The sequence below is a fragment of the Lepus europaeus genome, chromosome 13 (assembly GCF_033115175.1).
Source record: "Lepus europaeus isolate LE1 chromosome 13, mLepTim1.pri, whole genome shotgun sequence".
Classification (NCBI taxonomy): domain Eukaryota; kingdom Metazoa; phylum Chordata; class Mammalia; order Lagomorpha; family Leporidae; genus Lepus; species Lepus europaeus.
Window position 1 is genome coordinate 66,007,834 of NC_084839.1, and position 25,395 is coordinate 66,033,228.

The following is a 25,395-nucleotide window of genomic DNA, read 5'->3' on the forward strand; positions in this document are numbered from 1 at the left end:
TATTCAAATATGGACCCCCAGACCCTTCCTCTCTGTGAGTCAAGGAAGGAGGCTTGTGACCTTCACTGAAAACCAAACCAAAGGAAATCTCCCACAACTCTTCTAACAAACTCTGAAATGTACTAGAAATTTCAAAACTAGAACAACGCCATCAGAGGTTAAACCTCTTAATGCTTGAAGCAGCCAAAAAAAAAAAAAAAAAAAAAAAAAATTAACCCCAGACAAAGCACAAAATTAGGAACTCCAGAAAAACAGGTACCAAAATCATCAAAATAATGATTGCACTGAGGATTCTCTTCTTTGAAGGCTGTTTAAGGAGGTAGGATTTTAAGGTCTGTGTTGTTTTTTTTTTTTTTTTTTTCCTTTGTGTGTGTGTGTGTGTGTTTTAAAATCTTTTGGCCTCTGAACATCTAAAAAATGCTTTGCCTGGCTGGTCCTCCAGGCTAATTTTAGAGTTCACAGTGAACCCCAAGCCTGACCTAAGGATATTCTACGGTTTCACAGCTATCATCTGTACATATTAAAATTAAGTTGATTTACTCTTTTTAAGTAAATCTAACTAGAAAATGGCAAATTAACACATTTCATTTACATAGAATTTTGTGTCTCAAAATTCTTGAAAAACAAGAGCAGATGACTTTGCATTCAAAGACTACCAAAGTATGTATTTGATATTCACATGCAAACAGCTGAAAACCTTATAAATCTCATGTCAACTCGGCATGATGCCTTTAAGAAGGAAATGACATACAAAGTTTGCTAACTGTGCAAAATATAAACTTGCTAAAACATTTTACATAATAAAACAATACATATAAATGTTGAAGTTGACACATGAAATTAACATGGCGCGAGAACTTATCACATTTCAGAGATTTTTTTGTTTTTATAGTTCCGGGTACACAGCAAAGTTTATCACAGAAGATAAAAATCCTTTTAAACAAATCCAACAGGGAATTCTTGAGGCACCTTCTCATATAAAACACAAGATGAATGCAATTGTCAATCCATCTGAGAAAAGTATTCAATCGAAGTGAACATCATTTTTTTCTGTCTCAGTATATTTTACAGAACTTTAATAAGGCAAGACAAATTTGTGAAAAAAATGTAAATACAAAAATGATGTAAACTAATAATTTATATTTAAAAACCCCAAGGAGATAACAGTGGAAATGGGATAGCTCAAACAATACTTTTTTTTTTAACCTAAAACAGAATTGTGCACAAGCTGAAGATTACAAAGAACTTCTAGACTTTGCACAGTTTTGGTTTTTCTTTCTTTTTTTTTTTTTTACATCTTTATATTACATGTTTTAAATCATATTAGGAATGCAAACTAGAACTGCACACTACTTTAGCGGAGAAAAGTTCAACATTGTGCAATTTTCTGCCTCTTAATTTTTCAAAAGTGGCAGCAATCCCTGCAATTGTATTTGAAACAAGGATCTGAGAAACTTTATCAAAAAAGGTCATGAAGGCAAAAATTGGCAGACATCCAGCATCTTGTTTCTTTTTTAAAACAATGTGGATGATAAGTAATTTCATGATTAAAAAATGAATCTTTTAAATAAATACACTGTATCTGACATTTGCACTGACTGATTTGATAAATCTTTAAGTAAACAACGGCTTTACTATGCTCCCTGTAGCCTCAAGCCACTGGCTTTAGCTTCTGGAGTCCTCTTTCACTGGGTTTCATACCCAGCCACTCGGTAGCCTGCAGGCTGGCTCGGTAGCATGCTGCCGTTCTGGCCAGGAGGCGGCTGCACGCCGTAGTTTGGCCCCATCCACGGTGCGGAAGACTGCGTCTGGCTGGGGGAGAATGTGAAGGAAAGAAGCAGAGGGGAAGGGGAACGCACTGATTAAAACCATGTAATGCAACAGCAATGCACTGGGAAAGGGGAAACCTACTTTAAAAAAATCCCAACACAACAGTAAATGCCATGTTACGCAAACCAAGGGTAAAAGTGGAAGTTTCTCCTTGTAAAAGCAAGTATCCTCATAGTCTAGTGTAGGCAGTTTCATTTTGTTAGAAATTACAGCTAAAAAAAAAAAAATACCCTTGGGGCCAGTGCTGTGGTGGAATGGGTAAAGCCACCACCTGTGATGCCAGCACCCGCTATGGGTGGCTCAAGACCTGCCTGCTCCAATTCTGATTCAGCTCACTGCTAAATGCATCTAAGAAAGCAATGGAAGATGGCCCAAGTACTTGCGCCTCTTCACCAGAGTGGGAAACGTGGAAGAATCTCCTGGCTCCTGGCTTCAGAATGGCCCATTTCCGGCCATTGCAGCCATTTGGGGAGTGAACCAGCCGATGGAATCTCTTCCTCTCTCTCCGTAACTCTGCCTTTCAAATAAATCAATGTTTTTTATTTTTTTATATTTTTAACAGTCAGAGTGGACAGTGAGAGAGAGAGAGAGAGACAGAGAGAAAGGTCTTCCTTTGCCGTTGGTTCACCCTCCAATGGCTGCCGCAGCCGGTGCGCTGTACTGAGCCGATGGCAGGAGCCAGGTGCTTCTCCTGGTCTCCCATGGGGTGCAGGGCCCAAGGACTTGGGCCATCCTCCACTGCACTCCCAGGCCACAGCAGAGAGCTGGCCTGGAAGAGGGGCAACCGGGACAGAATCCGGCGCCCCGACCGGGACTAGAACCTGGTGTGCCGGCGCCGCAAGGCGGAGGATTAGCCTATTGAGCCACAGCGCCGGCCCATAAATCAATCTTAAAACTAAAAATAAAAACTAAAAAAATCCAAAGTCTTAAAAAAAAAAAAGATACTCTTAACATATATTTACTCTGGGGCCGGCACTGTGGTGTAGCAGGTAAAGCCACCGCCTGCAGTGCTGGCATCCTATATGGGCACTGCTTCGAGTCCTGGCTGCTCCACTTCTGATCCAGCTCTCTGCTATGGCCTGGGAAAGCAGTAGAAGATGGCCCAGGTCCTTGGGCCCCTGCAGCTGTGTGGGAGACCCAGAGGAAGCTCCTGGCTCCTGGCTTTGGATTGGTGCAGCTCCAGCCATTGTGGCCAACTGGGGAGTGAACCAATGGATGGAAGACCTCTCTCTCTGTCTTTCCTTCTCTGTGTAACTCTGACTTTCAAATAAATAAATAAATCTTTAAATAAATTATAACAACAACAACAAAAACACACACATATATTTATTCCCTTTGAATTCAGAAACACCTATCTCTCATCTCTACCTGGGTTGTATGTACATTCACCCAGCTACTACCTGAAAAAAATTTGATCATCTGGCACAGAGCTAACTTTTATTTTACTCAAAGAAATAAGTATATGTAAGCTCATATATTTTCTCAACATTACAAACACAAGATTGTTTTTAAAACTGAAAAGTATTTTTATTTTCAGTTTCCCCCATCAGAAATTTAAACAAAAAAAAGGCATAAAATCTTAAAAAAAAAAAAAAGAAAGAAAGAAAAAGGAGCTGGCACTGTGGCACAGCGAGTAAGGCTGTCACCCATGACACCAACATCAAATATGGGCACTGGTTCAAGTTGTGGCTGCTCCACTTCTGATCCAGCTCCCTGCTAATGTACCTAAGAAAGCAGCAGAGGATGGCCTCAGAGCTTGTGGGGGCCTGGAATAAGCTCCTGGCTCCTGGCTTTGGCCTGGCCCAGCTTGGGCCATTGTGGTCATTTGGGGAATGAACCAGAGGATGGAAGATCTCTCTTTGTAACTCCTTCAAATAAAATAAACAATGGGGTTCGGCACAGTGGTGTAGTGGGTAAAGCTACTGCCTACAGTGCTGGCATCCCATATTGGCGCTTGTTCGAGTCCCAGCTGCTCCACTTCTGATCCAGCTCTCTGTTGTGGCCTGGGAAAGCAGAAGAGGGCCCAATTGCTTGGGCCCCTGCACCCATGTGGGAGACCCGGAGGAAGCTCCTGGTTCCTGGCTTCGAATGGGCCCATCTCTCGCTACTGTGTCCATTTGGGGAGTGGACCAGCAGATGGAAGATATCTCTCTCTCTCTTTCTCTGCTTCTACCTCTGTAACTCCGCCTTTCAAATAGACAAATATTTTTTAAGAAATCAGAAATGGTATAATGCCAGGAATATAAGGAATCTTGATATGTTAATAGTATACAAATAGGCTGGCGCCGCGGCTCACTAGGCTAATCCTCCGCCTTGTGGCGCTGGCACACCGGGTTCTAGTCCCGGTCGGGGCACCGATCCTGTCCCGGTTGCCCCTCTTCCAGGCCAGCTCTCTGTTCTGGCCAGGGAGTGCAGTGGAGGATGGCCCAAGTCCTTGGGCCCTGCACCCCATGGGAGACCAGGAGAAGCACCTGGCTCCTGCCATCGGATCAGCGCGGTGCACCGGCCGCAGCGCGCCTACCGCGGCGGCCATTGGAGGGTGAACCAACGGCAAAAGGAAGACCTTTCTCTCTGTCTCTCTCTCTCACTGTCCACTCTGCCTGTCAAAAAAAAGTATACAAATAAATCCTTCTGCAAAGAAAAAATGAAGCATAATAAAACTAGCATTAATAGAAGCACCTAAGCATGGCTAAGTCACCATTAGTCACACAAAAAGCTTAACAATTACTAAACTGCTTTTCTTATAAAAAATTAGCTTATCCATTATCTAAATTTATGACTGGTTCAATTCAAAACAACATATTTCTAGGTAAATTTTTAGAGAAATATTTAAAACTATAAAATTTCCTTTGACGTCTTCAAAGGTTAGTAAAAGAAAAGATCAAACGTGCTTACTTAAACCCCTGCTGGTTCCAGGCCTGGCCGTACATTCCATATGCAGGTACTTGCCAGCCGTTAGGCATGTACTGACCAATCTGTTGTGCATTTCCATACCACTGGCCCCACTGGCCATAAGCTTGTGGATATCCAATTTGATTCTGCTATTAAGTAAAATTACAATAGATCATTTAGTATTAATTTAAGTTATCTGTATTTACAATCAGTCCTAATACATCACTAATACTTAGCCAAAACACATAGGGCACAATTATAATTAAAATGACAGGATAAACAGGAGTTTAGCAAGTGACTGCGGGAAAAAATAAAGTGAGGCAATACTTCTACTAACACTATGGTGATGCTCTGAATGGCACAGTCTTTGTAAAGTAGCAGGTAATGCCTTAGTAAGATATTAAACTTAGTATAATGTTTAAGTGTCTGGTATACTACTTATGAAGATTACTGAGTCCTATATTCAGGTTAAATTAAACCTGTAAATTAGGATTTTCTTACGCCCATCTCTGTGTTCTATTTACAAATCCTTAATAAAAGCTTTTTGGGACCAAGTTGGAACCACCACAGCTGCCTGGAAAACAAAAGGCAGCTACATCTGGAAGAAAATGCCAGGACCCTCTATATGTATTTATATCTTCATTTTTGTTTCAGTTGAGTCAAACATTCTTCTGAGTTCTCCAAATAGTACATGAATAAATCTACCAAGTATAAAAAAAAAAATGTAATAATCCGTTAGGTTTGTCGGAGCATTTTAAAATTCATTGTGTGAGCATGAATCAGCTGAGGCAGTCACACTCCTCACATTACCACTGTAGTCCATGAACACCACTCCGGAGCTACAGTGCATGGAGGAAGAGCCCTCACATGCTCTCACTTGAACTAGAAATGTAAATAAGGATTATCAATAAACCTCATTTAAAAATCACCTCGCTATCAAACCCACGACACCTCCCAGAGCTGAAGGCCCTCACCTGTTGCACAGGATTGATCATGTCAAGAGTTTCTTTGCCCCAGTAGCATTTCACGACATGGCCTTCGATGGTGGTTCCATTAACAGAAACAATCGCATGTGCCGCACTTTCATGGGAGTTGAACCTGTTGAAAACAGTATTAAGAGTATTTATGAAAATAAAATGTATTTTTATAAATCAAGGTGAGCCTGAAGTAAAACAAGCAGTTTGCATATAATCAATAAAAATGTCAGATTTCCTTTGCTATTTTTTCCAAAGATCTTGTAGTTCTAGAGAAACTTGTTTTAATGGAGGATGCCTTTCACTGGTCTTATGTTCAAAGGAGGGAGTAATGGAGAAAAAAAAAAAAAGGAGGTGGGGGCAGGGGCCACCACTGTGGTGTAGTGCAGAAAGCTGCTGCCTGCGGCGCTGGCATCCCATATGGGTGCCGGTTCGGGTCCTGGCTGTTCCATTTCCGATCGCTCAAGTCCTTGGGCCCCTGCACCCACGTGGGAGACCGGAAAGAAGCTCCAGGCTCTTGGCTTGGATCAGTGCAGCTCCACCCATTGTGGCCATTCGGGCAGTGAACCAGTGAATGGAAGACCTCTCTGTCTCTACCTCTCTGTAACTCTGCCTTTCAAATAAATAAATCAATCTAAAAAAAAAAAAAAAAAAAAAAAGAAAGAAAGAATGAAAAGAAAGAAAACCATGAAGCTAAATATTCCAAAGTTATTTAGAGGCAAAATGTTTTAGAAACAAAAAAACCACCCCTACCGAACAAATGAATATCCTTTATCTGGAAAGACTCGAATTTCCATTATTTGTCCAAATGGTGAAAAAGTCTGACGCATTAGTTGTTCTGTTGGGACAAAAAGAAAAACAAAAGAAACCACATTACACAAAGATACTACAAATATTAAATTTCTCCATTTATAAATTAATTTCAAGATGCCACACAGGTAAAGCTCCCATACCTGTTAGCCCCGAAGTAACACCTCCGCAGTACACAGTACAATTGCTTGGACTAGATTGGTTTACAACCTCATCATATGATAACTGTTTGGTGTTTGCTGAGGAAAGAAAAAGTTTTCTATTTTTAATACATGAAATAAAATGTCCAAAAAAAGAAAAGCAATATTGACTATACCACTGTAAATGGTAACATTTACCTTGACCAAAATGTTTACATAATACATACTACATTTGAGTTCAGGATAAAACCTCCCCCAAGAATGTCTAAAACATCACCCAGTACTCTCTACTTAATAGGAGACTTGACATTAGAAATAATATAACTTATTATTTATAATTACAAAAATGAAAACTAAGTACATTTTTGAACAGTAGTCTTGATTTGCTTCTCATCTATTTCTGCAATAAGTCTCCGGGAACAGCTCTAACATTTAAAATCTAGTGTATTTTTCTCCAAAATTCCACATTTCCTTTTCTTCTCCAATACACCTACACTCATATGTACTCTTTGGAGCTGGAGGCTTTCGGGTTGCCCAGTTAGTTCTGATTTGTCTTCCACCAAGCCACTGGCCACCCATCTGCTGAATGGCGTTTTCAGCATCCTGTTCCGCACATGAGAAAGGACAAAGAAGCCACCATTAGTTGATGTTAGGACAACTGTTAGCAGTAGCAACAAGCTGGCACTTTACATAAGATTTTTAAGTAAAAATGCTGTATGGAATAGACAACAGAAGATAGCCTTCCTAAAATGCAATGATGCTACGTATCTTTCCTTTTCAAAAATCCTTTTTGTTCATTTATTTTCATTTCATCTGAAGAAACAAGAGACAGATGGGGAGAATCTTCCACCCACTGCTACACTCCTTTCAAATGCCCGCCACAGCCAGGGCCCTGACAGGCTACAACCTGAAGCCTAGACCTCAATCCGGGTCTCCCATGTGGGTGGCAGGGACCCAGGCATTTGAGCCATCACTGTTGCCTCCCAGGATGCGCATCAGCAGTAGAGTGCATCAGAAGCTGGGAAGCTGGGACCTGAACCAGCCACTTGATACGGGATGTGGGAATCTCAAGCAGTGACTTAACAGCTGTATGAAAACATCTTTATTTTATTTGGATATCAGACACTGGGAATGTCAATCATCTGAAAGTCCTAAGCCCAAAAGTCCTGATGAGGTAGCTTTCATAAAGTTCATACAACAGGGCTGGTGCTGTGGTATAGTGGGCTAAGCCTATGTCTGCGGCACTGGAATCCTATATGGGCACTGGTTCGTGTCCTGGCTACTCCTCTTCTGATCCAGCTCTCTGCTATGGCCTGGGAAAGCAATGGAGGATACCCTTAGTGCTTGGACCCTCCGCACATGCAAGGGAGACCTGGAAGAAACTCCTGGCTCCTGGCTTCAGATCAGCTCAGCTCCAGCCATTGCAGCCATATAGGGAGTGAGAGAGTGGATGGAAGACCTTTCTCTCTGTCTCTCCCTCTCTCTGTCTGTAACTCTAACTCGAAAAATCTTTCCAAAAAAAAAAAAAAAAAAAGTTGGGGCTGGTGCTGTGCGTAGCAGGTAAAGCTGCCACCTAAAGTGCCGGCATCCCATATGGGCACCGGTTCAAGTCCTTGGGCCCCTAAACCCACGTGGGAGACCCGGAAGAGGCTCCTGGCTCCTGGCTTCGGATCGGCACAGCTCCAACCATCGCAGCCAATTTTTTTTTTTTTTTAAACAGGCAGAGTTAGACAGCGAGAGAGAAAGACAGAGAAAAAGGTCTTCCTTCTGTTGGTTCACCCCCTAAAGGGCCACTACGGCCGGCGCGCTGCGCCAATCCGAAGCCAGGAGCCAGGTGCTTCCTCCTGGTCTCCCATGCAGGTGCAGGGCCCAAGCACTTGGGCCATCCTCCACTGCCTTCCCGGGCCATAGCAGAGAGCTGGACTGGAAGAGGAGCAACCGGGACAGAATCCGGTGCCCCAGCCAGGACTAGAACCCAGGGTGCTGGCGCCGCAGGTGGAGGATTAGCCTAGTGAGCCACGGTGCCGGCCCCATGGCAGCCAATTGGGGAGTGAACCAGTGAATAGCAGACCTCCCTCTATGCCTTTCCTTCTTTCTCTGTGTAACTCTAACTTTCAAATAGATAAATAAATCTTAAAAAAACAAAACAAAAACTTGATACAACAACTCAGACTATTATGAAAGAAAATGTTATTTTACACAACCCAACAAGGTTACTTATGACTGCTGTTGGTTTTTCATTCATTCAACAAATAAACACGGGGCCGTTATTAGTTTCTGGGCACCAGGTTAAGAGGGAGAGATATATAGGTAAACAAGCACACATGTCCTTTTATATTCTTGCATGGATCTCATGTTCTTCTTGGCCAACAAACAAAATAATTACAAATTGTTGTCAGTACCACGACTGAAAAGGAATGCTACGATAGAGGATATGGGCATGGGGAATGACTTGGACAGCATGGTTAGGGAAGTCCTCTTTGGAATGAAGTCAAGCTGAGACTGGGAGGAGTAGAAGCTAGCCAAGCCAAAATGATGGGAAAGAAAGCCCCAGAAGATGGAAAAGCATTGCCAAGTGTGTTAAGACAAGAAAGAGTTTGGAATGCATCTGAAAGAAGAATGTGAAAGAAGACTAGTTTTAGTGGAATCCAGAGAGTAAAAAGGAAGAGTGCCATAGAACGGACTGGACAGATTTTCTCTGGCATGGAAAGATTTCAAGTAAGGATTGTTACAATCTAATTCATGTCTTAAGGAGACTGTTCCTAATGCTAGGAAGAGAATGGCTTAGGAATATGGGCAGTGAAAAGAAAAGATACTTCATGAGATTGATGCAATATTCCAGATAAAGAACATGCTACCAGTCAGGAGCAGTGCAATAGCACATGGAACCTAAAATAACACCCTACAGAACTGGGGTCTCAGGCTGGGAGGAGGGCACAGCAAAGAAAATGGGACCCATCAAAGATAAAACTCTTGGGTTCCTGCTTGGGAAAATTGGAAGGACAGTGTACTAGCATTTACTGAAATGGAGAGAAAGATTAGGAGAGAAGAGGGCAACAGGTTTGAGGAATAAAGAAAAAAACTCTATTTAAGAGATGTTAAATTTGAGATATGCGTGAGACATTTAATGAAGATCATCTGACTCTAATTCCTAATAAATATGCACTCAATAGTGATTTTTATATAGCAGAAGCCTATATTCCATAATTTTAAAAAATATATATATTTATTTTGAAAGGTTACAGTTACAGACAGAGAGGGAGAGAAAGAGACAGAGCTCTTCCATTCACTGGTTCACTCTCCAGATGGCCACAACAGCCAAGGTTGGGCCAGGCTGAAGCCAGGAGCTTCTTCTGGGTCTCCGACACAGGTGGTAGGGAGCCAAAGATTTGGGCCATCATCCTTTGCTTTCTTGGCCCCACCATTAGGGAGCAGGATTGATAGTGGAGCAACCAAGACTCAAACTGGTGTCCATATGGGACACCGGCATTGCAGGCAGTGTCCCCACCTGCCACACCACAACACCAGCACCTATTCCATAATCTTAAATGGAAAAGGGGGTTCCTAGTCCACTTACAACCACCAACCTACTATGTAAACAGCACTAAAAACATTCTGAAAACCTATGAATCAATCCTCTAAGGAACACATACTAATTGTGGTTATAAACCCATTGTACAGAGTATTTTTCTCCTTTCCCAAATATTACAATATGTTTAACAGTAGAGCAGATCCAACCACACTATCATAATTTTCATTTTCATATCTCAGAAAAGTAGAATCTCCTAACTGGTAGATGGTACATGTACCATCTTGTGATACTTTAACTGCTTCCAACTTCCTTCTAATATGTGAGTTTTCCCAATTTCTTTTTATTTTTTTAAAAGATTTATTTATTTGAAAGAATTACAGAGAGGTAGAGAGAGAGAGAGAGAGAGAGAGAGAGAGAGAGAGGTCTTCCATCCGCTGGTTCACTCCCCAAATGGCTACAACGGCAGGAGCTGTGCCAACCCAAAGCCAGGAACCAGGAGCTTCTTCCAGGTCTCCCAAGTGGGTACAAGAGCCCAAGACCTGGGCCATCTTCTACTGCTTTCCCAGGCCATAGCAGAGATGGGAAGAGGAGCAGCTGGGGATTAGAACTGGTGCTCATAGGGGATGCTGGCACTTTAGGCTGGGGCTTTAACCTGCTGCGCCACAGCGCCAGTCCCTCTCCAATTTCTTAGACTTCTTTCTTCATAGAGTTTTCTACTTTATTTGATGTTTTCACTTCATGTAGAGAATGTAAGACTACACGGCATAACTTATTTAAATGAGCTGATCATAAGATATACTATGAGAACAGCTAACATACAGCTATGTACTTATATTCTCTTGCCTAGATCTGTGAAGTATGAAAAGAAGTATGAAAACATTTTAGAGCAAATTATTGATGTGGACAGTAAATTTTGGGCAAATAATTACAAGCAATTTCAACAAATATCTGGGTAGTCAAAGTTCAGTTAGGAATAATCAGATAGTACTACAATGCAAGTAGACACAGGAACTAGAAAAATCATGGCAGTTTGACACTATTTGGCATAGCGGGAAACAGATGTATTAACAGAAAAAGAATCCAGAAGGAACCACTATAGCATAGTATATCATTATAAATGATGTTCATAAATTTGACCTGGAGTTATTTACTTCAAATATTCCATTTACTAAAGATAAGATTTTCAAAAATATATTTCACACTATTAAAAAACTTTTAAAGGCTTGTTCTAAAGCAGTCTAACATATAAGGTAGTGTTTCTATACATATCATTGGCAGCCAATAGTTGTAATATAAAAGTAAAACAATAAAACCAAGGCTGGCACTGTGGTGTAGCAGGTAAAGCCACCACCTGCAGTGCCAGCATCCCATATGGGCACTGGTTTGAGTCCTGGCTGCTCCACTTCGGATCCAGCTCTCTGTTACAGCCTGGGAAATCAGTAGAAGATGGCCCGTCTTTGGGCTCCTGCACCCGCGTGGGAGACCCGGGACAAGCTCCTGGTTCCTGGCTTTGGATCAGTGCAGCTCTAGCCATTGCGGCCATTTGGGGAGTGAAACAGTGGATGGAAGACCTCTCTCTCTCTCTTTGCCTCTCTGTAACTCTGCCTTTCAAATAAATAAATAAATATTAAAAAAAAAAAAAAAAAAACACAGTAAAACCCAAGGTTAATGAGGCCCTGGGGAATATTCCAAGACTAATCATATAAATTCTCCCACCAAGCATGCCTATCTATGTGTTTGAAAGTGTGGTTCTGCTATATTTAACTATTTTGAACATTCAGTTAGCATACTAAAAATGTTCAAAGTTCTTTATTATTTGAAGTGGCAATACATTTACAAGGTTCAAACACCAAAAAGTACAATACAGGAGCCGGCAATGTGACCTGGTGGGTTAAGCTGCTGCTTCGAACACCTGCATCCCATATGGAAGTGCTTGGGTTTGAGTCTTGCCCACGCTTCAAGTCCAGATTCCTGTTAATGCACAGGAGGGGTGTGAGCAGGTAATAGCCAAGAATTTGAGTCCCTGCTACCCACTTGGGAGATCCAGGTAGAGCTCCTGGCTCTGTATTTGGCCTAGCCTAGCCTTGGTTGTTGAGGGCATTTGGAGAGAAAACCAATGGATGGAAGGTCTCTCACTCTCTTTGTTGCTCTTACATTTAAATAAAAATAAACATTTTTCAAAAAGTATAATATACTGAGAAGCTTCTTAGCCTATCCTCTATCTGTTTAGTTCTGATAACCTACCACCAAACAGGAAATTCTATCACAGATTTCTTGTTTATCCCTTCAGGGAAATCACACATACACCCCTCTCACTAAATCGGTCTCTTTTCCTTTTGACACAAATTAACTTTTTATCTAACAATACTTGGTAGAAACCTTTCCATAATTAGTACTGTACTATTCTTTCTTTTTTCTATGAGAACCAGAAATTTCAAGCCCATGCAAACTGATTTTCGTGAGGGTTCACAAATGAGAGGAGAAAATGAGAAATTAAAAACATGCAGAAGTTCCCATCTATTGGAGCATTTATCACCTACTTTTAAATTAACATGGAAATACAAATGGAGATAATGAATTACATCCACACATGAGATTTTCAACATCTACCTTTGGCTGGCTGACAATTTAAGCATTTCTATTATCGACAGTGTGAAAATCAGTACCGGTATATATCAGGTGCTAATAAGCAAATATTGAGTAAATAACCAAATAAGAACCCTCTAAGAAGCATGCTAATTTTCAGAGAAATGAACAACAGCAGATGAAAGGAAGATGAATAATTAGGCCAACTGTTTCCACTCTTTCCTCTTCAAGCACTGCACAGGCACTTTTGACTGAGCTCACCCATTTGTTGAAAAAGGAGACAAAGCCATATCCCTTCGATTTTCCTGTAGCCATGTCCTTTACCACTCGGGCGTCTCTGAAAACAGAAACCATGAGAAGTGGATTCAGGCTTGTAAACAGTCCTCTGGATATAAAACAATTTCATACAACTCATTTTCATGTTCTTTCACCTTCATTAAAGTGAACCTTTAATGAAAATTCATCATTTATTCTATAAAACTTATCATTTATTAGCAAATGAGGCTTAATTTTATAAACATGCAAATCTCAGTAACTTTTAAAAAATATATATATATATATACACACATATATATATGCTGTACAGAAAGGGCCTCCTACTTCGAAAGGGTTTTTAAACTTAAATGTGAAGCATGGTGAAAGCAGCTATTCACATGAATTACTTATCACTTGTAAGGTTCATAGTCACATTAAATGAATGGCTTTCTTTAACCATGCAATTTATAATTTGCTATTGGATATCATGAGTATTCCACCTAACCATTAAAAATTTAAAATAGAAAACTGAAAACTAAAAGATTTAAAAAGGTATATATTCCCTGAAGTAATTATTTCATTTTCTCAGATCAATTTTATACCCCCTTTCTGGACTAGGGTAAATTTTGAGAACTTGACATTTTCAGAACTGTTAAATCATTGAAGAAAAATTCTAAGACACACACTTTAGTTTTAAACTATACAAGAGAAGATTTTATACTGAATTTCTTAATAGCATTCATTTATATAAGATTGATTGAAAACTACAAGATATAAAAGCAAAATTTTAAAAAGTCAGAAAGTAAAAAAGCACGCCAACATTTATCCACTGTGAACCGTAGCTTGTAGTTAGCCAGGGCAATTCTGTCCATTCTTCAGAGACACTCTGCAAAATAACCAGAGCCCTATTATTTGAGATTGAGTAAAAACCCAGCCATGACAGCTAAAACTCCATACCTCAAAAAATTGGACTCAAATTTTGCTTCCTAGGCAATTTGCTTTTAAGTTAGCCAGGTATGTCACAATGCTTGTTCTCTCAGGACACTTGAACAAAACAGGCACTTGTACAACAAAAGTCAAAAAGCCATGCAATGTAATTTTATATTAATTAGGGTACACAAGCATAGTTTAGGTCAATTTAGGAATTATTTACTAAGTGTTTAGGGTCAAAATGACAAAGAGGTGGTGGTGAAAAGGGAAAACTAATGTAAGTCACTTCTCTATATATAAAAACACTTGAGTTATCTGTACGGTACATGCATTTATTTTGGTAACTGATATATGTCTACAACTATTTGCTAGACTACTCTAAACTCAAGAAACAGGAAGGATTTAAACTGTGTGAATTAGGGAAAGCATATTTTTAAATATTTTAATAGACTGCCACTTACTACACAGCTTCTGTAAAGCAAGCACAGTTTTAGGTACTCTCTAGAAAGTATCTGAGAATCATGAGAACCCTTCAACAGACAGTTATCAATACAGCACCTATAACAACAGCAAAGATATGCTACTAATTGGTTCCTTTAAACGTCAGAAAGCTAACTCTTTGCATAGCCTAAAGCTCAAACACATGAGGACTCTTCCAAAAGTTAATGGAAAACATCTATTACAAAAAAAATCATAAAAGAACTTCAAAAACCATTTGCAGCAAAACAACCCTTATCTTTTAATTCTATTTTTCCTTAAACTTTTCCAAGTACCCTCATATATTATCTTAACTGAAAATTCTAAAACTTAAAAAAGGTCCTATGAAGAAAAATAGTGCGAATGTCAACAGCCATGGGACAACCAGAAAATCTGCAGACTAAAAACAGGACACCAATATATTTTGCAAAGTGGTTACTAATCCACAATTAAAAAGTCATGAAACGCCTAAAATTAGGAGGTCAATTATTAAATGACCTTTGGCTAATCCCAAACTAAAAGTACCATGTTCTCAAAAAGTTACTTCAAATCAAAGCATTTAGTAAACTTTTTAGCTAACTTAATGTGTACACACTGCTGATTTTTTTCTTCTTAAAGTTTCAGGAAATATCAGCCTTGAAATACATTCAACTCTTACTAGTTCTCTCTGAAAAAGCTATAGCAAAGATATAAATCAGGGTTCTCAATCCTCTTATGGTCCTGTGAGCACACTGAGAATGGGATGAAATTTACGATTCTCTGCACCAAATGAAAACACACAAAATTCTGAAAAGAGATTTACAGAGACTTTGAGAGGCCAAAAACTAAACCCTCTATGTCTAGGTATCTTCTTAAAAGCAAGTTCACCAGTATTACAATTCTAAGACAGAGTAATAGAAATTAAAGCCTCACTTATCGTCCTCATCAGCTCTCACAACAAAAATGTCGTCTACCAGAAGAGTCCATTTATAAGCCCTAATTTTGTGAATGCCTTCAAAGTTGGCCATTCCTTGTTCACAATGCATTGTCATTCTCTTACCAAGGAACTACAACTCTTCAAGGGATAAAACTCCCAAGATTCATCACCAATGCCACTGGCATTTACTTTCCAGTATCCTCACCTTCTCATCTCTGCTGCTTGTTCAAACCAAGCTAGCCATTTTCTTTTTACTACTCTTCTAGCTGAAACAATAACAAAGCAACAAGAAACCCTAAAAAATTATTTTCTAAATTCAACATTTATTCCTAAGAATTTTGAGCAACTTTTTATTCTTATTCCAATATGGTATGCCTTCCAAAATAGTAAAGTTCTTTTATGATGAACGCTATCTTGAGGGAGACAGTTACAATGGGCCTAGAATGTATGATTAATAACAAATGCAAGCAAGACAGTGCTCCACAAAAATACTATAAGGCACTAGTATTATTGTTAACAGTTAAAAAAGGGCGTGGGGGTGGAATACCTAAGGAATAACATGGAACTGCGTTTTAAAAGGTTCAATTGTTAAGGTCTCTTTTTGTTAAATTATCTAGACACAAAATGCATGGTATCACAGAAGTGCCCAAATGGTCTAAATTCCTTAGTCCCAGCACAAGTTTACCAAAGATCATCACCAAGCTAGCAAACATTTATGTAAGAAACTATAATACATACAATGGCAAATTTCTCTCTTAAAAGCTAATGCTAATTGAAAAAGTACCAAAATTGCCTAAGTGGAAAGATCTCTCCACCAATAGGAAAACAATCTTTGGCTCTTAACTTCCTGAATGATCTCTAAACAATGTAATGTATTATATTCAAGTGTTAAAATCAATGCCCAAAATTAACAATAAAATTATTTTCAAATTACATAGGACTGTTTTTAATTAACATTTGTTACTTACGATATTCTTCCAAATGGGGCAAAAGCAGCTTTTATATCTTCAGTTGTAATTTCTGGACTGAGATCACCAACAAAGACATGGAAATGATCTTATAAGGGGAAGGAAGGGGAAGTGAAAAGAAAAATAAAACTTTAGAATTTAAATATTAAAATAATTCATGGTTTATAAAAAAGTATAAATAAAACACTAGTCTATATCTATACAAGTCCTGTCCATAAAATTTTAAATACAATGAATCAGTAACAACATGGGAAAGAACCTCCTTAAAAGGTTGATATCTCTAGCTGGAAACTGACATTTATATTGCTATTAATAGTCAATTATTATACTGGCCTAAGAACTAATAATAAACAAGTTTCAGTTCTGCAAAAAAAAGTATAATGACTTAGTTAGCATTATAACAGTAGTTTACTTTTATTCGGTTTACCACTATACTAAGACTTTACAAATTAAAATAAAATAGTGGTACTGTGAGTTATGTAGACTGGATTTGCCTCAGTTAAGACAACTGACTGAAGCTAGCTACATGATACACTTGGTTTAACCATATTTTGTGAAGAACAATCAAAGAAATACCTTGCATTGCAACAGTTTGATGTTAAAGTATTTGACAGTTTTCTCAAAAGCCAACAGTTTTGGTTGCCCAGACATTACACCATTCAGTTTATGTGAATCCATGTGCAAGTGAACTAAGACTGAAGGCAACAGAATGAAAACAATAATCCCTTCACTTTATATCAGAACCATCAAAAAGCATTGGAGAGAAATAACCAACCCATATTTGAAGTTTTTTAAAAAGAGAGACAGTTCTCATAAAAGAAACACTTTAAAAATGCAAAATCCTTGGACCAACACTTCAAAATGAACACACACATATCACTTTTGACAAGGCATATTTGGAAAGAAGTTACCCCTTTCTGGCAGGCCTTAAGCAACATATTGCGCTGCTCCTTGGGAAACAGTTTCAGGAGCAACTCAAGCACTTGGAAGATCTGGATAGGAAGTCCAGATGGAGACCTCAAGGAAGCAGGGTATCTTGCCCTTTAGATGGTGAAAGTATTTTTAAGGCATCAGCTGCTACCAAGGGCACAGAGCTTGAACTAGCACCAAGGTAGTGGACAAGCCACACTTGGTCAACACTGGGAAGAAGGGGGGAAAATACTGCCAGAGACAAATAGAAATATTACCACCACCCCTTCCCTCCCCCAACATCAAACAAAAACACTTCAGATGGTTAGTGAATACCCTTTCAAGATATTTCATTTTATGTTTAAGAAGATACAATTACCTTGTGAACGCTGTGTGCTGACAACGGTACTACCTGATGACAAAGATTAGATTTGTTCTTAAATTTATTAACACAAACACATTAAATCATATCTTAGGATAACGATCAAAATATTACTGCGAATATGTATGATGTTTATATGCTTTATAGTAAAACTAATGAGTATAATAAAAACAAAGGTTTGAAGTTTACAGGATGTACTTACTGCTTGTATCCTTCTTTTGACTGCTGGGGGTCGTTGCCCAATTCACTTTGACTTCCTAAAAAAATTTTTCTACATTTATATTTTGTGAAAATAAAGCTCAAAATCAGAGTTGCATTTATGAACACACAGGGAAGTGCTACGTTTCAGATGAAACACTCAAGGGACTGCCAATTCAGTTAAAGTCTCCTACACTTAAATGCTGACAAATCCTAATTTTTATACATTTCTGTTAGCATTTAATTAATCTTTCTCATCTAAAGTACAAGTAAAATTGTTCTCTTTTATTTTTCCTCATTAGCATCCAATGTTACTAGACATTTCATCCAAGTTTCAGTAATTCAACAAATATTTTAGTATCTACCATTACAAGGCACCATGGAGAATACTAACACAAACATGGACCTCTGTCCTCTGAATCCCTTTTCCCCCCTTCTAAATCTGAAATGTGATGAATGGACCTTCTGCTATGAAGTGAATTTAATGCTTCCAAAAGGAAACAGGACCATATGTATCTTAAATTTCCCAGTGCAAGTCACCTACTTTAATCATGACAGCTTACCTTACCCATTATCTTCCGCCCATTCATAGCAGCTAGTGCGGCAGCTGCGTGCCGATGCTCATGGAACTCCACAAAACAATAGGGATCGTTCCCAGCTGTCTGTTGGAGAAGAACCACAAAAGCCAGCGTGAGGCTTTATTCCCCCACTACCTTAAAATTAGGCACATTTGAAAAGTTAAGTTTTATATAACTCAATTACCGGGTCATGGAGAATGAAGAGACCATTCCATAAGTAAATTTTAAGAGAAAACAGTAAACACTTAAAAACAAACATTTTATGGAAAGCTATCTTCTTGACATGCTATTATGATATTTGTATAATTAAATTTTAAACTAAGAATTTTTTTCAAAAAGATTTTATTTATGGGGCTGGTGCTATGGGTGGTGGGTTAAGCTGCGACCTGCCGTGCTTCCATCCCATGTGGGCGTTGCTTCAAGTTGCGGCTGCTCCACTTCTGATCCAGCTCCCTGCTAATGAACCTGGAATTGCAACAGAGGATGGCCCTGCACCCCTGTGGGAGACCCAGAAGAAGCTCCTGGCTCCTTGCTTCAGACTGGCCCAGCCCCGGCTGTTGTAGCCATCCAAGGACTGAACCCGCAGATGGAAGATCTCTCTCTCTCTCTCATTATTACTCTGCCTTTCAAATAAATAAAAATAAATTTTAAAAAATATTTATTTATTTATCTGTAAGTCAGAATTACAGAGAGAGAGATCTTCCATCTGCTGGTTCACTCCCTGGATGGCTGCAAAAACCAGGGCTGGGCCAGGCTGAAGCCAGGAGCCAGGAGCTTCTTCCAGGTCTCCCACATGGGTAGCAGGGGTCCAAGAACTTGGGCCATCTTCTGATGCTTTCCCAGGTCATTAGCAAGGAGCTGGATCAGAAATGAAGCAGACAGAACACAAACCGGCACCCACATGGGATGCCTGCATTGCAGGCAGTGGCTTTACCCACTAAGTCCCAACACCAGCCCCAAATTAAAAGTTTTTAAAGTGTCCTAAGTGGTTATATAGCTATAAATACTGAAATTGTAGTTTCTTCCTCTACAACTACTGAATTTGTAGTTTCTTACTTTGTAAGTATAACCATTTCTTTCAGCTACGGAAGTTTGACTAGACATGTATAGTTTTTCTTTGGTTTCTATCATTTTTCTATCCCTTCCCTGTTATATGTTACTTTTCTGTTTTCATGTTCTTTAAAGATTTATTTACTTATTTATTTGAGAAAGAGAGAGAGAGAGAGAGAAATCTTCCATCTGCTGATTCACTCCCTAATGTCTGCAATGGCTGGAGCTGAGCCGATCTGCAGCCAGGAGCCAGGAGCCAGGAGCCAGGAGCTTTTTCTGGGTCTCCCAAGCAGGTGCAGGGCCCAAGCAGTTGGGCCATCTTCCACTGCATTCCCAAGCCGTAAGCAGCTTGGAGCTGAAATGGAAGAGGAGCAGCCGGGACACTAACCAGACCTGCAGCCCAGATGGAGGCTTAACCTACTATGCCATAGTGCCAGCACCCTATGTTACTTTTTATTGCTACAAATATACATGTCTTTGCTGCTTCTGACATGCTGGGTAGAAGACCTTAGCTTATCCTTAAATCTGTTTCAGAAATATGAGTAAATAGGTCTTGAAAACTATCTCTGGTAAGTGAAGTTTTAGAATGTGGACTTACAAAATAAGTCTACATTTCTTTCTTTTTAACTTAAAAATTACTTATTATTTATTTATTTCAAAGGCAGAGAGAGAGAGGGAGATACCTTCCACCTATGTGTTCACTTCTCGAATTCCTGCAACAGCCAGAATCAGGGCAGGCCCAAACCAAGAACTCCATCCAGATCTTCCACATGGGTGGCAGGGACTAAAGTATTTGTGCCATTACCCACTGCCTCCCAGAGAATGCATTAGCAGGAAGCTGGAATGGAGAGGTAGAGACAGGATTCAAATTTAGGCACCCTGGTTTATAACAAATAGCAAAGGCTAGCCTAGTCGGTCTTTTCAGTAGGTTAGGCAGTCATTAACATTTTGTCTAGTGAGCTTCACCCATGGAAATACAGGAGCAGGAGTGAGTGCCTGAGGGAACAGTGAGGGTATTGGTTGGGATACCTGCATCTCATATTTGAGAGCCTGAGTTTGAGTCCCAGCCCCACTTATAATTCAGCTTCCTGCTAATGGGCACCCAGAGAGACAGCAGGTGATGGTGCAAGTGGTTGGGTTCCTACTGCCAGTGTCGGAGACCCTGTCTGAGTTTCCAGTTCCTGGCTCTGGCCTGGCCTGGCCCTGGCCACCATAGGCATTTGGGCAATAAACAAGCAGATGGAAGTTATATCTAATTAATTAATTGAAAGAAAGGGAAAGAAATATATGACCAGATAGAGAGAAAGGAGAATATCAGTACATAAACTAATGGAGAGGGTTTGTATTCAAACAGATAAAATTACAAATTCTTGTTTTGCTTCATTTTCTCACACATGAAATAACTTCTTAATAATATGTCTTTATATTTCCATCTGGCATTTCTTATAATATATTAAAATAACTGACAGTGGCAAGTATTACATAAATGCTATTACTAGGATAAGGAAGGAAACTTTGATCAAGGAAAGACTGGTTTTAAATTCCACATCATTTCCCTGTCTTTTCTCTTCAAGTATAGATATCTCTTCTACTTTATTCAAAGCAAATCCCTTTTAAAAGTGATAGATTGGAAAGCACGAAAATATTTGTTGATTCCAGCTCTCTGATATGTACCTGACCCTGCAGTATTATGAGACAGCCTTGACAACAGAGAGCTTTCATCTGCTGGTTCACTCTCCAAATGTTTGCAAGAGCCAAGGCTGCACCAGGGCCAAAGCTGGGAGCAAGGAATCCAATCATCTGAGCCACCACTGCTACTTCCCAGGATCTACACTTGGAGTCATGAACCAGAGCAGTGGGGCTGGTGCTTTGGCACAGGTTAAGCTACCACCTGTGAGGCAAACATCCCTATGAGTACCAGTCCTGCTTCTGATCCAGCTCCCTGCTAATGTGCTTGGGAAAGCAGCAGAAAATGGCCCAAGTGCTTGGGCCTTTGCCATCCATGTGGAAGACCTTGGTGAAGTTCCAGGCTCTTGGCTGTAGCCTGCCCTGGCCGTTATGGCCATTTAGGGAGTGACCCAGTAGAGAAGGTGTCTTTCTCTCTATAACTGCCTTTCAAATAAATAAATAATTCTTAAAACAAACAAACAAACAAACAAAGCAGTCAGAGCTGGGAAATTGAACCTCAGCACTCTGATGCAGAAGTAGGCATCTTAACTGTGAGACTTAATGCTACTCTCAACTACTTTTGTTTAAAATTGTTTAAATTTTATTTATTTTTTCAAACAATCACTTTTTAAAATATGAATTATAAAACAGTTAAATCAGAACACAAAAAAGTCCGAAAAGTAGCAGATACGCACACACAAACACACAATTTTCTTTCCCTGAAAAAAGAAAACCAAAAGTTTACAGAAGGGGCTGGTGCTCTGGTGCAGGAGGTAAGCTACAACTTGTGACACCAACATCCCACATTGGAGTACTGGGTCAAGTCCTGCCTGCTGCACCTCCAATCCAGTTTCCTGCTAATGTGCCTGGGAAGGCAGTAGAAAACGGCCCAGGTACTTAGGCTCCTGCCACCTCTGTGGGCGACTAGGATGGAGTTCACACCCCAAATGGCTGCAACAGTCAGGACTGGTCCATGCTAAAGTCAGGAGCTGGGAACTCAACCCAGGTCTCCCACATGGGTGGCAGGGACTAACTACCTGCAACATCACCTGTGCCTCCCAGGTTGCACATCAGCAGAAAGCTGAAATGGACAGCAGAGCTGGGACTCAAACCTAGGCACTCTGATTTGGGAAGTGGGCATCTCAATGGGCATCTTAACTGCTACACCAAAAGCCTACCACACGGTAAGTAATTCGGATGCCTCAATGCTTCTTAAAACAAGAGCATACATATTCTTTTCATCTGTTCTAGAAATTAGTTTTACTTTCTTCTTCCCTCATTTAGTAAATCAAATTAATTCAGCCACCAAGAGATTCATTACCAGTTCACTAAAGTCCCTTTGCATTTAAACTATTCAAACTAAGAATTTCCAGAAGTAAGGGCTTTACATAATGAATGTTATCAAAATAATGTTGAATAAGTAAAATACCCTTACATCCATAATCATTTTGCAGTTTTTACAAGGTCCAATCTGGCTAAAGAGCTGGAGAATTAGAGCTTCTGTCACATCTCTGGAAAGGTTACCAACATATCTGAAACACAAAGAAAAACAATTTATCATTTTAGATTTGCTTCTTTTTCAAGTCGCTTACTAAAAAAATGATTTCAGAGAATAGGTAGATCTCTGCTCAAACTATACTATTTAGGAGTAACTTATAAATCTGCCAATATCTAAAAATCTCTTCCAAAATAAAGGTAAAATAGGTTATTTGCAAATATATTAGACACTGCTGGTAGAGGGGAAGCTAGTCTCTTCGTATATGCATGTTTGAGTCAAGGGTTTGCAAATTAAAGCATGTTTCTAAATATCTAGACTTATCTTAGGAAGATATGCTTTTAAAATTCTCCAGTGAATAATTATTAGATGTACAGAATATTTGATAAAATCTATCTTGGGAAGCCCTGCAATTACTTCTACTATTACTGAGAAAATTAATTTTCCTTCAATTTTTAATTCATATGATTCCACTAATACTGTTTAATTTAGGTAGACTTTGCTTATGCAATGAACAAATGTTTGAAAAGTTACATGTGAGCCACATACAAGGTGGTGTGGAGGCTCCCAAAGGGATGGGAAACCTTTCCTTGAACATCCGGATTGGAAGGGTAAAAGGGAATAGAGAGATACCAGATAATATGACTAACAAAATTAACATAAATTATACAAGACCACATGACTCTTTTTTTTTTTTTTGACAGGCAGAGTGGACAGTGAGAAAGAGAGAGACAGATAGAAAGGTCTTCCTTTGCTGTTGGTTCACCCTCCAATGGCCGCCGCAGCCGGCGCGCTGTGGCTGGTGCACTGTGCTGATCTGAAGGCAGGAGCCACGTGCTTCTCCTGGTCTCCCATGCGGGTGCAGGGCCCAAGCACTTGGGCCATCCTCCTCTGCACTCCCGGGCCACAGCAGAGAGCTGGCCTGGAAGAGCAGCAACTGGGACAGAATCCGGCGCCCGGACTGGGACTAGAACCCGGTGTGCCGGTGCCGCAAGGTGGAGGATTAGCCTATTGAGCCGCGGCGCCAGCCTATTATATCTTTATGTAAAGAGTTTACACATAAATTTTCCCAAAATGGGATTCTGAAATGAGATTATGTCTACTATGTTACAGAGTTAGAGTTTTATATCACTTCTGAAATCAAACCATACAGTTTCCCAAGAAGTGTTCTCATCCTTCTGCTGGATAGCCTTCAGAGGATCTGAAAGGTATAAACTCCCACCAGAAAAATAAACATCTATACAAGCCCACTGAGTATGGATTCGATTTCTTCTCTCTATCAAACACATAGAGTTCTCACTCTGAAGCCACTGGAAGATGGCAAAAGGAAAAGTGCTGGGGTTGGTGTCATGGCGCAGTGGTTAAGGCTGCAGTTTGGGACTCTAGCACACCACATGAGAGTGCCTGCTAAGAGTCCTGGCTACTCCACTTCCGATCCAGCTTCCTGCTAACGTCCCTATAAGGCAGTAGCTAATGGCCCAAGTACTTGGGTTCTTGCCTCCCACATGGGAGATGGAATTCTGACTCCTGGATTTTGCCTGGAGTAGCCCTAGCTGTTATTGTCACTCTGCCTTTCAAATAAGCAAACCCTAAAAAAAAAAAAAAAAAAAAAAAAAAAAAAAAAAAAAACCAAAAAACTGTTGACTCTTCAGGAACAAATAGCATTTAAAGACAGGGTAGGATGATGGCCCCTACAGCCTGCCTGTGACTCCACCTGCTCTCACATGCACTTGGCAGCACTTACAGATACAGACGGTACCAACTTACAATGTCTGGCTTAGGGGGCTGGTGCTGTGGTGTAGCGGGTAAAGCCGCCACCTGTAGTACCTGCATCCCATATGAGTGCCAGTTCAAGTCCCAGCTGCTTCACTTCCGATCCATCTCTCTGCTATGGTCTGAGAAAGCAGTAGATGGCCCAAGTCCTTGGGCCCCTGTACCGATGTGGGAAACCCAGAAGCTCCTGGCTCCTGGCTTCGGAATAGCTCTGGTCACCATGGCCAACTGGGGAGTGAACAGGGAGTGGATGGAAGACCTTTCTCTGTCTGCCTCTCCTTCTCTCTGTGTAACTCTTTCAAATAAATAAATAAATCGTTTAAAAAAAAAAAAAAAGTTCCACTTAGGAGTTTGTGACTTTATGATGGCGGGAAAGGAATATGCACTCAGTAGGAAGGATGCTTTGTGTCTGGATCTCTCCTTGGGTTAGTGATACGCAGTGTGATTTTCTCTGGCCGTGCTGAGCAAGGGCAGTGCTGGCGCTCCCAGCTAGCCAGATGATCATGAGGGGAAACAATCGCTATCCACGGTGTACTTTGGTACCCGACATTTCGTACACAGATGTATATGTCTTCATCCTAGGCGTGATGAAGCATGAGCATGTTTTGGAATTATATGTGTACTTAATGCACGATGGCAATGGTGTTCACTATGTACAGCCACGAAACAAAAGGGGAATCAGACACTTCTGGCAACCATGCCGTGCTCATGGCCACTCAAGGGCACGAGAATGGGCTGAGAACAGGCAAGGGCCCTCTCCATCAGATCCACCAGCACTTCTCTACCTTTACCGGCTTACAAATGCTCTTTGTACTGAGTAAGCACTTGAACAGCGTTAACTCCACTTTGGGGAAGACTTATACTTAAGCTGGTACTGGGAAGGCAATTTCCAGTAGAAGGTTCCACATGCCTGCCTTTTTTTTTTTAAATTGTTAGCTCATTTAGGGGTAGGGAACCTTTTTCCTGTCAGAAGTTATTTGGAGGGTGCTGTGGCTTAGCGGGTAAAGCCACCACCTGCAGTGCCGGTGTCCC

The 25,395-nt window shown here is 40.3% G+C and overlaps 1 protein-coding gene across 13 annotated transcripts in view; it reads right to left on the bottom strand.

The window, feature by feature from the left end:
* Positions 1-339: 339 nt before the first annotated feature.
* Positions 340-25,395, bottom strand: part of TIA1 (TIA1 cytotoxic granule associated RNA binding protein) — a 40,822-nt gene continuing 15,766 nt past the window's right edge. Inside the window, exons 1-13 of one of the 13 annotated variants that reach the window (XM_062209601.1) lie at positions 22,531-22,603; positions 20,111-20,265; positions 18,363-18,461; positions 17,804-17,858; positions 17,599-17,631; positions 16,311-16,398; positions 13,026-13,101; positions 7,141-7,249; positions 6,650-6,745; positions 6,450-6,534; positions 5,697-5,820; positions 4,726-4,871; positions 340-1,808 (exon numbers count right to left, since the gene is read on the bottom strand). In XM_062209601.1, the coding sequence (XP_062065585.1) occupies positions 1,652-1,808; positions 4,726-4,871; positions 5,697-5,820; positions 6,450-6,534; positions 6,650-6,745; positions 7,141-7,249; positions 13,026-13,101; positions 16,311-16,398; positions 17,599-17,631; positions 17,804-17,858; positions 18,363-18,389 (996 nt within the window). In that variant the 5' untranslated portion in view covers positions 18,390-18,461; positions 20,111-20,265; positions 22,531-22,603 and the 3' untranslated portion in view covers positions 340-1,651. Of the gene's footprint in view, positions 1,813-4,725; positions 4,872-5,696; positions 5,821-6,449; positions 6,535-6,649; positions 6,746-7,007; positions 7,250-13,025; positions 13,102-13,839; positions 13,906-16,310; positions 16,399-16,886; positions 17,006-17,598; positions 17,632-17,803; positions 17,859-18,362; positions 18,462-20,110; positions 20,266-22,530; positions 22,628-25,395 lie in introns of those variants that run through there. The other 12 variants (XM_062209594.1, XM_062209596.1, XM_062209593.1 and 9 more) reach the window with 12 other exon arrangements.